Source organism: Tasmannia lanceolata, unplaced genomic scaffold, assembly GCF_043159265.1.
Source record: "Tasmannia lanceolata isolate RefF3 unplaced genomic scaffold, GAP_Taslan_0.1 ptg000012l, whole genome shotgun sequence".
In the NCBI taxonomy this organism is placed as follows: Eukaryota; Viridiplantae; Streptophyta; class Magnoliopsida; order Canellales; family Winteraceae; genus Tasmannia; species Tasmannia lanceolata.
The window spans coordinates 11,204,458-11,222,546 of record NW_027518689.1 but is presented as its reverse complement, the minus strand read 5'-3'; the positions used below and the strand labels follow the sequence as shown (position 1 = coordinate 11,222,546).

Below are 18,089 nucleotides of genomic sequence, written 5' to 3'. Positions count from 1 at the left end.
TACAAACTTTTTTAATTTGCTTTTTATAATTCTAGCAGAAGACCATTACACTTTAGGATGCACCAATTTTTCCGCTTTCTCCGACCTCATTCTCTTCACTTTGTGAAGTGATTTTAATTTTCTGCATTACTCTGCAGCTGCTGCTCCAAAGGAAGCTGATCCAAAGGCACACGCGAAGGCTGTGAAATCGGGTGCCTCAAACTTAAAGAAAAAGGCCAAGAAGATTAGAAGCGCGGTCACATTTCATAGGCCCAAGACACTTAAGATAGAATTGCGAGTTTTATTTTCTTTGCGCAGATATTTTCACATTGAATTTGGATCCTGCGACTCGTGAAGATGGGCATTTACTGAGGCTAAAAGCTGGGAAGATGCCAAAAATCATTTTTCATATCAACATTGTATTTGGTTTGTCTTTCTGTATCAACAAGCAGAAAAGGCTGTTGTAAATAAGATAGGCTTTAATCGGATATGTATGTAGTACACATTCCAACACGAAAACATGTGTGTTCTTCTATATGTGGATCTTATGAAATACATGGATGATGGTTTGTACTCTGTAAATTTGTTTTAGATTTTGAGAACCAATGTGAGCCGAAAGTTGATTACTTCACTCGAAACAGTTTCTATCAACGAAATCTAAGTCCCTTCAATTCAAATGATCCCAAAAATACAAAAAAGAATCGTACTTAAAAGAACGGAGGCGGCCGGGATAGGACGGGCCTGCAATAAAATTTACAAGAATAGTTTAAAGCTGGGGCACGGATTGTATCGAGGATCATAATATAAGAGAAAACACAAGTCAAAAAATTACATACCGGTTTCCCATTGGTGCGGAAGGCCCGATTGGGACCGCATTTGGCTGAGGAATTACGATGGGCGGATTCTTGCACGATATGTCCAAGTTGACCTCAAGTACCACACTTATGGTGCACTCCTCTTTGCATCCCTCTCTCCGTTCTCACTTTTTTCGGTCGGCCTGGCTGTCGTCTTGATTTTGGCGGCAATACCAACGGCAAAGGATGGGTGGGCTCGGCAATTGCGATCGGTCTAACGTGGGATAAATTGCTCCATCGTAAGTCCTCCGATACGTATCGGCATGATACCATTCCTCGCAGTAACTGTATGGGTCTCGTTGGTCCAGTCCCCTGGCTGCTATCGCATGGGAGCACAGCATTCCCATCGTTTGGAACAAACGACACGTACATGTTTTCTTTCCTAAGTCCACCTCATCAACGTGGTACTTGGACTTGACCTCATATACGGTCCAACCACACTGGTGCTCCATATAACCACCTGCTAGAATACGCTCATCGGCCAACCAGTCTTCCGCGTTTGGGGTCAAACGAGTCGTCCACTTGCTACCTCTTCTGACGGTACTGAAAAAGTTAGATAGTCTCCATCTTGTCTGTTTGACAAGTTCTGCAATAGGCAGCTCCCTTGCGCCCTTTAAAAGTGCATTGAAGCTCTCAGCTGCGTTAGTTGTCAGCACGTTAGTTGTCAGCACGTTATATCTAGAACCTTCAAAATACGTGCTGGCCCAATTTTGTTTAGGAATCTCCGATATCCATTTCTCTGCGCTTTTATTCATGCTTTTAATACTCTCCATCGCATCCATAAAAGCACCATCCCTTAGGGAATATGCAGCATTCATAAAAAGTTTTCGGAGATCTTCACTCTTAAATTTTCCATGGAAGTTGGCACTGAGGTGGTGGATGCAATAGAAATGGTGAGATCCTGGTAGACCTTCCGCTACGGCTCTAGGCAACCCCTTCATCCGGTCAGACCCAATCGTGATGACATCTCGTCCTGCCGAAATGAAATTCTGACGGAACAAATGCAGGAACCATACCCAGCTATCATACGTCTCGACCTCGACTACTGCAAGTGCCAGCGAGAATAACCCATTGTTGCCATCTATCGCAGTTGCGGCTAGTAGAGTCCCCCTATACTTCCCCTGCAGATGGGTCCCATCAACTAGGGCGAGGGGCCTAACTGTTCGGTTGAACGCACTAATGCTAGGGCCAAATGACCAAAAGAAACGCCCAAATGTATCATCCCCTCTTGGCCGCAGCTCTCGAGTTCGGCACAACCGCACTACTGTACGAGGATTCCTTCTTACCAACTCATCAGCATATGCAGGCAGGATGCGATATGACGCCTCGGCATTCCCACACATAATTTCCTGTATGATCATCTTTGCCATGTGGGCTTTTCGATACGACATTGTTATATTCCAGTGGGCCTTGATGTACCGTCTTATCATAGGAGCCCTAACATCTTCTCGGCTTTCGAATAAGGCTAGAGAGCACTCAGCAGCCCACTTTGCAGTGGCCATGGGATGATCGTTCCTTTCATTGTGCTTGAGCATGTGTGCTGAGGGATAAATGTTTTTACCTTAACATAATATGTATAAGTGGTCACTGTGATACGCCATGGGCAAATACGATCCTTGCATCTAACGCCGTACTTTGTGGGATTTGTCTCTTGTGGGACAAACACAAACCGATGCCGGATTGCGTACTCTGTGACTTTCTTCTGAAAGACTTTAGGATTTGGGAACATTGCCCCGACCGTGAAATCCTCAGGTCCCACGATCACATTTACTTCATCACCCCCTACAACCATTTCATCCGTTTCCATCGGCTGCCTTATATTGGTATTTCTCAAAGCATCGCCTAGATAATTAGTAGGTTCATCCTCCTCCTCGTCACCCATCTCATCATCATCACCGAAGTCCTCTTCATCTTCGTTATTACTGCCATCGTTCGGTCGAACCAAATCAATAGCATGAATATCACCTCCAAAATCCCTACACAAGTCCCAATCGTTTCTGCCTGGTTGGGTTTTCTCAAACTCGGTCTCACTCATGTCGGTCTCATTCAAAGTGGGATCTTCAAAATCCTGATTCAAGTCCACTTCATACCTGCAGATCGGTAGCCAATTAAAGTTAAAGTAATTGATTTACAAATGAAACGAATGAATATTAATCGCACCCAACAATTGTTCAATACTATAATTTACCGATGTATGGTATGAATACCGCCAAGCGTTCTTTTCTCTTTTCGAGCAACGGCCGTTAGAATCGGTGATGCAGGAACCACGGGGACAGTACTAATATTCGGCCTCGAAGCCTCTGCAAATGAGGAAGTGTAAGAACCGGTAAAATATATATATATATAAATATAAAAATGGCCTCATAGGTGGGTAATCATCGGCCATTACTCATTTTCCCCAAGTTAATCGGGCATGAGGACATCTGGCATAATGGGGCGTACACGATTCGAACCCAAGTCTAAGCTAAGATTGAACGGCTTCCTACCACTAAGCCACCGCCCCAGATGTCAACAAAAACGGAATAGATATATATATGTTAAAAATTTCCAATAGTCACTATTCACAATAGTCACTATGCAATATTACTATGCAGAATTACTATTCATAATTACTATTTATAAGTACTATTCAAAACTACTATTCACAGTAGGACCCACCGAGTACTATTTACAAACGGGTCCCACTATCAGTAGGTCCCACATCAGCGGGCCCCACACCCGCAGGTCCCACATCAGCGGGCCCCACATCAGCGGGCCCCACACAAGTAGGTCTCACACAAGTAGGTCCCACACAAGCGGGCCCCACGACCAGCGGGTCCTACCACCAGCGGGACCCATCCCTAGTGGAAACGAAAATATCATCGCACCGACGAAAATAATAATAAAAAAATGCAAAAATACTATTGACCGACAAAATTAATAATAAAAAAATATTATTAACTATGCAAAATACTGTTAACCGACGAAAATAATAATTTAAAATAGTAAATAGTTTTTACTATGCAAAAGTACTATGCAAAAATACTATTGACCGACAGAAATAATAATTTAAAATAGTAAATAGTCTTTACTATGCAAAAAGTACTATGCAAAAAAATGTCTATAAATAGAGGAGGAGGAGGAGAAGAAAAGGAGAAGAGAAGAGAAGAGAAGAGAAGAGAAGAGAAGAGAGAGAGAGAGAGGAAGAGAAGAGAAGAAAGAGAAAGAGGAAGAGAGAGAGAGAAGAAGGAAAAAGAAAATCCACTACCAAGTAAGTCTTTTATAATAGTCTCTCTTTCATGGTTGGTTCTACCACCTAAATTATTTAATGATCTCTTTCAATGGTTGGTTCTACCACCTAAATTATTTAATGATCTCTTTCATGGTTGGTTCTACCACCTACCTATATTTTATTTGAAGTAATGGTTGGTTTTACCACCTATATGGATAAAGTAATGGTTGGTTCTACCACCTATATACTTAACGGTGAAATACTAGCATAGTAACCGTAAAGTAAACTTTATCAACTTATGGTGAAATGAATAGTGACATGATGGGGCCCACATAAATAGTGACATGATGGGGCCCACATAAATAGTGACATGATGGGGCCCACATAAATAGTGACATGCGGGGCCCACATAAATAGTGACATGATGGGGCCCACATGAATAGTAGCATGTGGGGCCCACATGAATAGTGAACACAGGGAACCTTATTTTAGGACATAAATGGACACAGAAAGGACAAGTGTTATCTGTGTGATATTAAAAGGACCTAGACTAAAATAAGTTGACCTATTTCACTTATTTGCCTACAGGAGCCATCTCGTCCTACTGCGACTATAAGAAAAGGCAGGTGACAGCTAGACCTTGTCTTGTAATGGTGTTCAATATAATTGTCTATGCAATGTATGCAGGTGACAGCTAGACCTTGTCTTGTAATGGTGTTCATTACAATGTAGCTCTGCTTATAAATTGCCTGATAAATACCTGCTTAGTGAATTTATACTCGCTTGCCTGGAATCAAATGAATTGAAATGAATGCTGGAATCAAATGAATTGAAATGAATGCAGGAAGAAAGGCAAAGGTAAGTAATTGCATACATGTTGCATACATGGGGGAGAGTGAAGGGGAACATAAGGGTGTGGTGGAATCATCCTGGGACCTAAGGTCCAAAGGCCAACGCGAGAAGCGTGTACTGCCTTTCGTTGGCAAACCAACCAAAAAGGGAAAGTATCCCCGAGGGATAGTATCCCCGGCTCGGCATTACATGCGAGACCGTAATCCAAGTCCATAACGTCACTGCCTTCAGACAGGGGTAGTGGTTAGCCGTGCGGCAAGGACACCGGCAGAAAAAAATAAAAGAAAATGAAAAAGTCAGAAAAGAACTGACAGAAAAATAAATGGGGGAAAAGCCGGATGTACCTGGGGAATGTGCTGTCTCATAATTATTGCATGCATAGCATACATTGAAATTATTGTCATTCCTTTTATTTATATTGCCATGGGCATTGTAATCTTTATTATATTGTTTCTAGACATTATTGAGGATGTGGATTATATTGTATGCACTGTTATTATTGTCTCTTTTACTTTGCTCGGTCTTTGGATGACCCTGCTTTGACGTTGATTCCTCCACCACAGGGGTTGAGGCATTAGATGGCGGAGCATTTGCAAATGAAGGAACCATGGGATAAGGGACTGTGTGATCAGAGAGTTCGTTCCTGGAGTCCTTGCATTTTGACGTCTTACGTCATGTATCATTTTTAAGTTGTAATAAGATTCTATCGGGATCGTCGTTGATGCTTGTATAAAAAAAAAAAAAAAAAAAAATATTTCCATGATTTTTACTTTCTTTTGCTCGTAGCGACACGACGGAAATCGGGTCGTTACAGGAAGGAATCGTAGGCTCCGGAGAATTGTTTCCTCTGAATCTGAACTCTTTAGTTACATAAAGGCTCAAAGTATTAATGACCGTACTATCAAAGAGCATCATTACTAGATCAAGGTCGTCGTCATCTTGAATATCATATAAGATTATCTGAGATGAGTCGAAAACATATCGACACTTTATAGATAGAGAAACCTCACTTCGATTGGTCCCAATTTTGCTATGAATTAGATTGTCAAAATCTCTATATTTTGTTTTCCGACCCACAATAAGAGGCAACATCTTCCCGCCGACGTATTCAAATGATACCGCATCCTATAGAATGCCGTCGAGGTGTAAGACAAAAGAAGCCCTTCGTTCCTCTCTCCTGTAAAGACAAAATTAAACACTGATTAGAAGTTGTTTAAAGCAATTTAAACGTGCTAAAAATGGAAAGAGAGGAGAATGGAAAGGGAACTACATATCTTTCCATGAAAGGGAGGTTAGTATTGGTGCAATGCAATGAAATGGTACTTTGGAGTGAACCAATCGAATGGTGGTTTATGCCCCTACAAAGGAAGCAATGAGATGGTGGTTTAAACCAGTGATTTTTTAACAATTATGGGCTTTCTCAACTGATTTCTCAAACTTCTGTGTTTAAAACAACTGATTTCTCAAAAATTATTGGTTTAAACCATTGTTTTTTTGTTTTTTCCAAACTTTTGGGATTTAAACCGATAATGTGTCACAGATTATAGGTTTGAACCATTGATTTCTCAAAAAATAGAGGTGATCTCAACTGATTTCAGAAATAGTATGTTTTTAAACATATAATTTCTGACAAATTATTGGTTAAACCATTGACCTTTCAAAGTTTAAGGGTTCTCTCAATTGATTTCCTAAATACTAAGGGTTTGAACGAATGATTTCTTAACAATTATTGGTTTAAACCATTGATTTTCAACAGTTTATGGGTTTAAACCAATAATTTCTGAGAAACTATTGGTTTAAACTACTGATCTTTGAAAAATTACAACTGATGTTAAATATATTAGGGTTTTAAACAATAATTTCTCACAAATATTGGTTTAAACCATTAATGTGAGAAATTATTGATTTAAACCATTGATATTTGAAAAATTAGGGGTTTTCTCAACTGAGTTCTAAAATATTAGGGGTTTAAACCAATGATATCTCACACATTATTGGTTTAAACAATTGATTTTTCAAACTTTAGGGGTTTAAACCAATAATCTGTGAGAAATTATTGATTTAAACCATTGATATTTAAAAATTAGGGGTTTTCTCAACTGAGTTCTAAAATATTAGGGGTTTAAACCAATGATATTTCACACATTATTGATTTAAACCATTGATTTTTCAAACTTTAGGGGTTTAAACCAATAATCTGTGAGAAATTATTTGTATAAACCATTGATCTTTAACAAATTATTGCTTTAAACCATTTATTTCTCAAACCGTAGGAGTTTAAACTAATAATGGGTTAGAAACTATAGATTTTAAACTATTGATTTTTTAAAAATCAGAGGTTTTCTTAAGTGGTTTCAAAAATATTAGGGGTTTAAACCAATGATTTCTCCCAATTTAGGGGTTTCAACTAATAATGTTTGTGAACTTATAAGTTTAAACCATTGATTTGTGAAAATGTAGGTCTTTATTAATAGATTTACAAAATACTTGGGGTTTAAACCAATAATTTGTTATCAATTGTTGGTCTAAACCATTAATTATTTAACAATTAGGGGTTTTCTCAACAGATTTTTGGTTTTAAAGCAGATATTTCACCCAAAGTATTGGTTTAAACCATTAATAGTTCAAAACTTAGTGGTTTAAATCAATAACTTATCACAAACTGCAGGTTTAAACCATTGATTTTGCAGAAATTAAGAATTTTCCAATTGATTTTCTAAAAATTTGTGGTTTAAACCATGCAGATTATGGGTTTAAAAAATAATTTTTGAGAAACTATTGGTTTAAACCATTGATTTGTGAAAAATTACAACTGATTTTCGATATATTAATGGTTTTAAAAAAACGATTTCTCACAAATATTGGTTTAAACCATTTTTTTCAAAACTTAGGGGTTTAAACCATTAATGTTTCAGAAATTATTGATTTAAACCATTGATCTTTAAAAAATTAGGTGTTTTCTTAATTGATTTTTAAAATATTAGAGGTTTAAACGAATGATATCTCACAAATGATTGGTTTAAACTATTAATTTTTCAAATCTGCCCATTTTTGCCCTCCACTTTTGAAGGCGTTAGGACTGTCCATTTTGACCTCCACAAATGGATGGGTTAGGATGATTCTATGGAGCTGATTTTTGGTACACACCCCATCTATGCAAGGGCCTTTCAAATGAATGCTTTGGATCATCCTAACAAAGTGAGCCCACATGTGATTGGGCACCATAAGCTTGGTATGCTTGAGTGTACAATCCTTTTCCTCATATATATATATATATATGAGGAAAGTGTTGGTGAGCTTAAGCGCCCAATCACATTGGGGCCTACTTTGTTAGGATGATCCAAAGCATTCATTTGAAAGGCCTTTACATAGATGTGGTGTGTACCAAAAATCAGCTCCATAGAATCATCCTAACCCATCCATTTGTGGAGGTCAAAATGGACAGACATTATTTGTTCACAAATCTGCCCATCTTTATCCTCCACAAATGGAGGGGTTAGGATGATCCTATGGAGCTAATTTTTGGTACACACCCTATCTATGATAGGGCCTTGCAAATGAATGGTTTGGATCACCATAGAAAATGTGGGACCCATGTGATTGGGGCGCTTAAGCTCACCAACACTGTCCTCTCTCTCTCTCTCTCTCTCTATATATATATATATATATATATATGAGAAAACGGTTCCTACACACATGTGTAGATAAGTTATCTACACACTAGCTTAAAATACAGTGGGGGCCACATTATTTGGGTGATCCAAACCATTCATTTTTAAGACTCTCACATAGATAGGGTGTCCACAAAAAATCAGATCCATAGGATCATCCTAACCATTCGAAATGTGGAGGCAAAAAATGGACTAATTTGTGAAGGTTTAAAGACATCCATTTTACCTCCACAAATCGTAGGGTTGGGATGATCCTATGGATCTGATTTTTTGTAGACACCCTATCTATGTGAGGGCCTTTAAAATAGATGGCTTGGATCACCCAAACAATGTGGCTCCCCACTGTATTTTAAGCTAGTGTGTAGAGAACTCTCTACACATGTGTAGGAACCGTTTTCTCTCTCTCTCTCTCTCTCTCTCTCTCTCTATATATATATATATATATATATATATATATATATATATATATATATGAAATGGCTTCTCTCCTGCAAAATTGAGAAATTACCTAGAAAATCCTTAATAAAAATTATGAAAATATATGCTAATCTACTCCAGAGATTATATTTTCCACAACTATTTGTAATGTTTTCTCACATGGAAAACATATTCTCAAACGTTTTGCACATTTCATGAGACCAAAATAAAGTTTTGGAATACATATTCTCAAACGTTTTGCACATTTCATGCCACCAAAATAAATCGTTTTGCTGTTTTCTACGAAAATTAAAACCCAGGCAGACATAAAAACTAGTGAAAAGAAAATATCTACTTAAGATTGCCTTTTGTTTTCCAGGTTTTTAGGAGCTTTTAATGTTACCCCATTTCGATCCTCTCAAGTCGCTCCCTCTTAAGCCCATCTCTCACAACTAGCCAAACAAATAATCCATAGAATATTTTTTGATTGATGATAAATTCGCACTCCCTGTAGGATATTTCACACCCCTGTAAAGGAGGGTATGTGGCATACTTCAACGCTTTTTAACGTCAATTCACTAAAAAGGGGTGCGAATTTATCATTGCCCTATTTTTTTCATGGTTGCCAAACATGGGACAGTAAAGAATGCCATCATCCAAAGAGCACATGGTATTTTCCATAACCTACAGAAATTAAGGAAACATCTGCCACTAATCTGTGGTGCTTGAACTTGCAGCATATACTAGCAAGAGTAAAATGTAGCTTGAATTGCAGACGCCAATTGTCTTGAAGAATAGCTTTGCAGCCTCAGCTCTTCTTGAACTTACAATGACCCATCTTTCTGGTATACTTTGATTTCCATGCTTAATTTGAATGGGTAGGGTGCTTTGCAACCACTTTAAGGTGCAGTCATCCAACCTTGGACAAACTGTTTCTGTAACAATGGTCAGAATCATTTCATTTGTTTCTCAGATGCATTACACTGCCTTTCTTGTTAGTCCTCTGCCTAGCCAAGTGACGGTATAGTGACACCAGAGACATCTTGATGAATGGAGATCTCATAAGAATGCTCTTCTTTTTCAGGCTTTTCCTTTTCGAATGTAAAGAGCTCCTTCCTCCATGGATTTGGCTTCTCAAGTATTTCAACCCGCCATGGACAGAGTTCTCACAACTGAAAGCCGTACAAGTTTTCCCTTCGCTACAAACAGGCTCATCCGGTCCATTTACAATGCTCTTCCTCACAAACAGCGCAATAAAGAAGCCTTCTTTGTCCTCAGCCAGATCTGTTCGTAGCAAGTTCTCAGCTGAAAGAAAAAACACGCTGTATTATTAGAGAAGGGTTTTAACTTTTAACGCACCTTTCTGGTGTTTGTGTTTCCACATCACTGTTCCAGTCACAAATATCTCCTACTTTTTCAAAATATTTTGATTTTATCGTGACATTTTGATACACAATAATATGGTGAAAAATACTCACGGGTTTTTTTTAAAAAAAAAAACACACTATTTTATTTTATTATCAATTATCGTGAAAGCCACTAAAAAAAAATCAATTATCGTGAAAAATATCACGATAATATCGTTATAACTTTATGATATTTTTTATTTTTATATTTTTCTAAAATCAGATATTTTTAAATATTATATTTTCTCACAATAATATCGTGAAAAATACTCACGGGATTTTTTTTATATAAAAAAACACACTTTTTTATTTTATTATCAATTATCGTGAAAGCCATTAAAAAAAATCAATTATCGTGAAAGCCATTAAAAAAAATCAATTATCGTGAAAGCCATTAAAAAAAATCAATTATCGTGAAAAATATCACGATAATATCATTATAACTATATGATATTTTTTATTCTTATGTTTTTCTAAAATCAGATATTTTTAAATATTATATTTTTTCTCCATTTTATCGATATAAACCCAAAAGCAACAAGAAAATTTAAAACCTAGAGAGAAATAAACTTTCTATGAAATTCCTAAGGCAAATATTTGTGAGTTGTGACCATGAAGATAAGTTGCTAGAACAGAACTTTTTTAGTCTAAAAGAGCACTCACAGCCTTCAAAGATTGGGAGACCACGGCGAGGCCACTGTGGGAAGGGAGTTGCCAGTTGGAAATTGAGGGAAGTGGCAAGCGGGAGAACGGACTTGACGACGTCCTCATTTTCAGTTTGGTGGATGGAGCATGTGCTGTACACCACTCTTTCAACACCAGGAACTGTAAATGTTTAAAATGCAATGTTATTATACAGTGACTTGAATTCGGAATAGAAAGATTGTAATTGGGTCCAAAATCAGAGGCCACTTTCCTTATATCAGAACAGTTTTGTTGCATAGGTATGTATGCTTGCATGAATGGAAAATGGACACACATACTGAACAAAGACAGAGAATCTGAGAAAACAAATGAATAAGCAGCAGATTTGACCTCCCTGATAAAAAAAAATGATGCAGGTCTCCTCTTTGTGTAGTGAGAAACACATAGTAGAGAAAATAATACAACTTCTAAACGTCTTTCATAAATAAATTAAACTATAATCAACACATTTCGGTAAGTTTATTCATTAATAGTGTCAGAACGTAGAGCCCTAATACCTACTTTAAATTGATTCTTGGTCATCTTATCGAAGATCTTAGAGATGTTTACCACTTCAACATTAGATTTCATAAGAGAGATGGAAGTCACTCACGAGGAATCATCAATAAAAGAAACAAGATAAAATCCAAATATATATATATATATTTTTAAAAATACAGGGGGTGAACCTCGTACATGTGATGAGCAATAGACACAATGCGTGCACTATTAGTCGAAGGAAAGAAATTTCAACAATATTTGATAATTGACATGCACATGACACCAGCAGATCTAAGTAGCTTGTAGTGGAGATCCCAATTTCTCCACCTGTCTCTCTATAACCATCGTATGTATACTTATCCTTTTCGTTTGCAGTCAAAAGCCTCCAACCCTTCTTCATGTAACCTTCGTATCAATTATCAATATATCTTTGTCAATTTTTTTTTTAAAAAAAAAGAAGCCTCCGACCCTCAACCACCTTTTTTTATTAATCCTTCCACCTCGGCCACATTATTGGAGCAATTATCACTGTTGCCACTAGCCCTTGAATTAGATGCCAAAGAAGATTTACTCAAGAATGCCACTCAGAGAAATAAAATGCTATATAACAATTCAAGTCTCCACGATCTGAAGACATACAATATTAAGATTGGAAACAATCTCTCCCAAAAATGAAACCTAATCAACTCAGGTTCAGTGCATAGCCTGATTAACAATTTGAATGTCCTCTTCCTTTTCAATTTGCTTTCACTACTTGTCATCATTATTTTAACAAAACGAGGTAATTGGTTCGTAGTGACTTAAAATTTCCCACATACCATGCAGTATTTCAAAGTTATTTGCTAAGGATCTCTCTCCCCATTGCACATAAACGACAGCCAAGTGTAACCGATGCATTGGCAATATTCTTGGAAAATAAGCTTGAGCAATAGTGTTCCGAACTTCTTTCACTTTCTGAAATCAGAAGAAACAACAATCTAGTATTAATTTGTAGCTGCATTGAGTGCAACAGCCACAAAACTATAATTAGATTTTCCAATCCCATTTTCCATTATTACAACAATCCGTTTTAGGCTCCCTTCAAAAATCATTAATATACAACTTTGGTTGCAAGCCTATAAACGTCTTAGAAGGCTATGACCATTTTTCGATCATTAGTCCTGCCTTACTTGATTTTGGTAATCTACACTAGCTGTTTGGTCGTTTGACCACTCCTCTGATTTTGATACATTATTGAATCTGCCACATTACTAAAGGTCAACATATTCTCTAGCACAAAAAGGAAATAAAACATCAACAACTACCCAGAATCCATCAAAGTATAGAGATTGCAAGGAAATTGGAAAAAAATAACCGATTGATCTTCAGAAATATTGCTAGAGAAGGATAAGTGACCAATGAAATGTGATTAATCTAGAGCAAAGAATTTAAAAAAAAATGCTCCAATATAAAAAATATTGTAATGACGGATTGACAGCTCAAAAAGGTCCCACGGAAACATCAAGTAAAGTTACAGACACTAATCAAGATATGGGCTAATCCTAGCCATTGATTTAAGACTAACATAAGACAGCCTCAAACAAACCCTAATTTTCAAATGAAGACTCCAACAATAAATTTAGTGGTAAAACATGTTGTTGTTCCAAAATACCCAATAATTTTTCTCTATTCATATAAATACTTCCTAAAAATAACAAACTCACTAGATTCATTTTCTAAATTTTCTTATTCTAATAACCCCATATTTTTCTTTTGAAAAGCAAGATGTAATATTTTTTTATTATGTTACAGAATAAAACCCCTAGACATCAATTCCGGAAATAGAAACTATCCAAATTGGAACATTCCAATTTTGCCTAAGAAAACTACTCGTGGTTTCCTTAGATGGATACCGCCATTTTTTTTTTAAATGCATTTAATAAACTTTTGAAATAGGGTTCTCAAATCAGCTAAACACGAACGGGATTATTATTTTGTTAACAAGAGTAAGCACACTGGCTGAGTGAAATTAAGAAACCGTTGATGCCTAATGAGGAAGGATCATAATATCACATAAGAAATATTACGCATCGATTCCAAAGACTAATGGAATAAAGACTGAAATATGTTTCCAAGTAAAAAGGATAAGCTGGACATACAAGTGCAATAAAAGACTTCGGACTAACCCTTATCATGAACAAGGTTTTAAATTTCGACCGAAATCCGAAATTTCGTGTTTTGGTCAACCCTGAAACTGAAAAACTTCTATTCGATCCCCCCCCCGGCTGGGAGGCATCTACCTAATCCCGATCACAAGGAGAGGTTCACCATTGTAGATACCTGAAATGTTACAATATTTCATTCGAAATTTCAAATTTTCAATTGAAATTTCGTTTTCCCCAAAATTTCGACTGAAATTTAAGGAATTTCACCCAAAAATCTAGTTTTTTTTAATCATTTAATACTTTCCCAAAATTTCGGTATTTTGGCCGGAATTTTCTATGAAATAAAATATTATTTTATTTGGTTTCGTAGATTGTGCCTAAAATTTCGAAATTTCGGTTCCGGTGAGGACCAAAACGCTTTCCGAAGCCGAAATTTGAAACCATGATCGTGAAAGTAGGATACTGGTACTTATCATCAAACATGTTGGTATGGTGTCTTTAATGGTAAGGAGAAAATAACGATGAATTATCATTGACATAATACCAGATCCAGATATACCTTTAACATAAATAGGATCATAAAATATAGAAATGCTTATGGAGCACAAATGAATAATATAGGAAGTAAGGCTAAGGAATAGAGAAAGAATAAAATTTTATTGTTTGCTAGACGATGGTCACTTGAATAACAAGCTCATGAACATGCTACAAATTTGTGAGACATATGGGTCAAGGGTAAAGAAGCCCTCAATGAATGCCATTTGACCAATAATGCTTAGGGAGTCTTCAATTTTTTTGGTGGTATATTTTGTACAATTGAATTATGAAAAACACGGTATATTCAGGAAGTGTTAGAAAAATAAATTGAGAAAAAGCAATAACTACCATCATATATAAAAAAAGTTAGCTTGACATACAAGATAATGCATGTGCAAGAGCCTTTCTTTGAAAAGCAGCGAGCTTTTTTATTCTCTGAACGCTAGCAACATCAGCAGACTGACCTACATAACAATAGAAAGTGAAAGAGGTTAGTTTTATCACATATGAATGATAAACAACATACTTAGGAACACATGTTGGAATAAAAATGCATATAAAATTTAAGTAACTCAATATTGATGCCTTTTATAGGGATAGCAACGCCCCAAAAATGGAGCGAACGTAAACTCCTAATCAAAGAAAAGATTGCTATGAAGTAAGCAAAAAGATAAAATGGAAATATAGCATCGATGGCAATAAGAAATCATTGTATTGCAAAAAAAAGTGACCATATAGATTCTCTAAAAGATGCGTTTTTTTATCAACCTCCTATTCAATGGCTTAGGGTCTCACACACAGTTGCCAGAGTGGGAAGCGAATTCGGGAAGCGAGAGGTTTAGAAAAGAGTAAATGAGGGAAGCGAAAAGTTTTATATAAAGTAAAGAGAAAATGTGCAGGAAGTGTCACTGAAAGTCAACATGAAGCATGTAGGAAGCCCCATTGCAAGCAAATAAGTACATGGAAAGAACGGGACCGTAGTAGGAATAAGGTAGGGTTAATATAGGTAAGGATGACAAGTAGAAAAAATACTTTGCGACTATTTGGAATAACAAGTTTTAGGAATTTTACAATTTCACATGTTTTATTCAATTACATTTAATATATATATTTTTTTTGAAAATGATCGCTAACTGTACATTTAATATTATCTTTTTTAAAAAAGATCCACATAATTTTTTGAAACTTAACATGACTTTTCAAGTTTCTAAATGCACTCTTTTCTTAAATACGCTCCTTCAACATTATTAAAAGGAGAAAACATTCTTTTGGTAATAAATAATCACCGAAATAGGAACCGTACTCTTAATTAAGAGGAAACAAGTAGAAAACGTGTAGGAAGCACGCTTTCCTTACATTTGGGAAGCGAGAAGAACTTAGCTTCCGAAGAGAGCTTTCGGGGAAGCGAGCTTCCCGTCCAACTAGGAAGTTCCCTGTAACTATGGTCGCACAACCAGACCTAAGACAAGTGATGCAGTCCCAATAAGGGGTTTACACCCTAAATAAGTCCAAGATGGTTGTTGGAGCAGATCCAAACAATCACCCATTTAAATAATCTATTGCAGGACGGTTAAGGCATGCATAAATCCCAAAGTTGCCCAAATAACATAGCTAAGGCAGAAAATAAGAGAATAAGAAATAACAGATTAATTTGAAAAAAATTTAACAAATCCTAATCAAAAGAAAAGACATTAATGATTCCTATTCAAGAAAAAAAGAAGAAAAAAAAGAGATTAATGAAAAAGAAAATCACCTGAAGGAAAACAGCCAAAATGTAGCCAAGCTCTACTCCAAATCCACATTTTGGAAGAGAGAACCAAGATCATAGCTCTTTCTTTCTTCTTACAAAAAAATCCAAAATACACCAAGAAGACTATGGGGATGCCTCCATAGACTATCTCAAACGGGCTCTGCCCTCTAGATTTACCGCGTGAAGAGTTATATGAAAATTCTACTTGAGGTGGCCTAGGTCTCACATTCTTTCTGACTACCAACAGTGCACCTCAAAAGATTTCCAAGGCTATGATTCACTACCTCAATTTGCCCATCCGACTAGGGGTGATACACATTGCTATACTACAGCTAAATATCCATACTTCTCCACAAGGATCTCCAGAAGTGACTGAGAAGCTATGTGCTACTATCTAATGTGATCACTCCAGGCATCTGTTGTCATGGTTTTAAATTTCGGCCGAAATATTTCGGTTTCGGCACAAACCAAAACGAAATTCACATGAAGTCGTTTCTTTTCAAAATTTCGCCGAAATGTCGGTTGAAATTTCATTTTTGGACTCGGTTGAAATTTCATTTTTAGACTCTTTTCAAAAATTGAGATAACATTGAAGGGATTTGGTTGTTTATTTAGGGGCAGTTTGGTTCGGAGGAATGCGGTGGAAAAGGACAGAAAGGAAGGCCTTTTCCATGTTTTTACTGCTTTCCAGTGTTTGGTTGCAGAAGGAAAGTTTTTAGGGGGTGGAAAGCCTTGTCTGCCTGGAAAGGAAAGCACCCCTAAATCATATAAAATCTTTCCACCTTAAAAGCTGGGATGCGGGTTTCCTTTCCCGCTGGAAAGAAATATCGGGCCCTACCTCGACATGCTTGGATTTCGTCCTCTATCAAGATGATGAGGTCCAGATATGACGACGACAGAAGTTTAGATTTTTGAGGATGAAGCCAAAACGCTCAGATATCTCGGCAGGAAGAAGGGGAAAAAGATGACGTGCTTGGATTTCCATCGATTTTGTTCGTTTCCAGGCCGTAGATTTTGAAATTTTGGTTTCCTGTTTGGAGTTTTCTGGATTTATCTTCTGGATTTCATGTTTGGGATGGTTTTTGGTAACGAAAGCTAGGGTTTTCTTCTTAGTGAAGCTTTGTCTTTTTGCCTTTTCCATGGAGGTCTGATTTATTTAGAAATTTCTGCTGAAATTCTCGGTGTTTTCTGCCTTAAATCAGCTGGTATATTTAAACCCTAAGTTCTGCTGTAATGGCAGTGTGCATGGTTAAGTTTTCACAAATTGGTTGAAATTTGAATGAGTGGCAGATTGTGGTTGTGGGTTTGAGTCACTGGGTTCGCAGCAAGACCTAGGCATCCAACTCAAGTATGGAATTCACAAATTCGAATCCAGAATTTTCTTGAATTAATTCTTAGAGAGGAACCACAAACGAATAAGATGAAGACTATGTGTTTGTTAGTAGTTGGGTACATCCGTACAGTAGTAGAATGGGCATCTCTCTTGAGTCTTGACCTGTCCTTGCTTGTTATTATGGAATGGAGTTGTGTTGTGTTGGTAATCATGTTTGAACTTTCTATGCTAAATACAACTAGCCAACCATGTAGGATTGGAAAATGGCCCTTACGACTAAGACTTTTTGTACCTTTGCATTTTCTTAATTGCTAATGTCCCATATTGGTGTCCAACCAAATTGTGTTTTGGGTTTGTAATTGGGTTGCACACCCAAATGCAACCTCTAAGATTTTGTTCCATGTGCTATCTAGTAGCTGTTCTCTATTCACATTCAATATTGCCATCGCCATCACTTTAAGTGCTAACTGCGCTGTAGACATCCAATATGATTGCAATCTCCTGAGGATGCGACCTTACAATGGAGCATTTCATCGCACTCTGAAAACCTTGTATCCACCTTGATTTGTCCTTATTCTACATAAATAACAGCCATGAGTCTATGGCAGGGCCATGATCAGAAATAATTTCAGACTAAAGATATGAATCCAATGGACAAATTCATATCCAGCTTCTGTCCCTAAATCATGTCCATTGACGTTCAGAACCTTTGGATCATTTAGACTATCTTCATCTATTGACACCCCTATT

General features: G+C 36.9%; 2 protein-coding genes across 3 annotated transcripts in view; both read right to left on the bottom strand.

Annotated features, from left to right (window-relative positions):
• Positions 1–958: 958 nt before the first annotated feature.
• LOC143888536 (uncharacterized) lies at positions 959–2,224 on the bottom strand. Its single transcript, XM_077392990.1, has one exon. It carries the CDS (start codon positions 2,222–2,224, stop codon positions 959–961), a length of 1,266 nt encoding a protein of 421 aa, XP_077249105.1.
• A 7,412-nt stretch (positions 2,225–9,636) lies between these two features.
• LOC143887619 (S-adenosyl-L-methionine-dependent methyltransferases superfamily protein) overlaps positions 9,637–18,089 on the bottom strand; it is a 111,015-nt gene continuing 102,562 nt past the window's right edge. For both annotated transcript variants that reach the window (XM_077391726.1, XM_077391727.1), the window contains 3 exons: positions 14,637–14,720; positions 11,054–11,215; positions 9,637–10,289 (listed from right to left, as the gene is read on the bottom strand). In XM_077391726.1, coding sequence (XP_077247841.1) covers positions 9,943–10,289; positions 11,054–11,215; positions 14,637–14,720 — 593 coding nt within the window. In that variant the 3' untranslated portion in view covers positions 9,637–9,942. The remainder of the gene's footprint in view (positions 10,290–11,053; positions 11,216–14,636; positions 14,721–18,089) is intronic.

Excerpts from the sequence above, each read along its gene's own strand:
- LOC143888536 (XM_077392990.1), bottom strand. The coding sequence starts at position 2,224 with ATGTCGTATCGAAAAGCCCACATGGCAAAGATGATCATACAGGAAATT.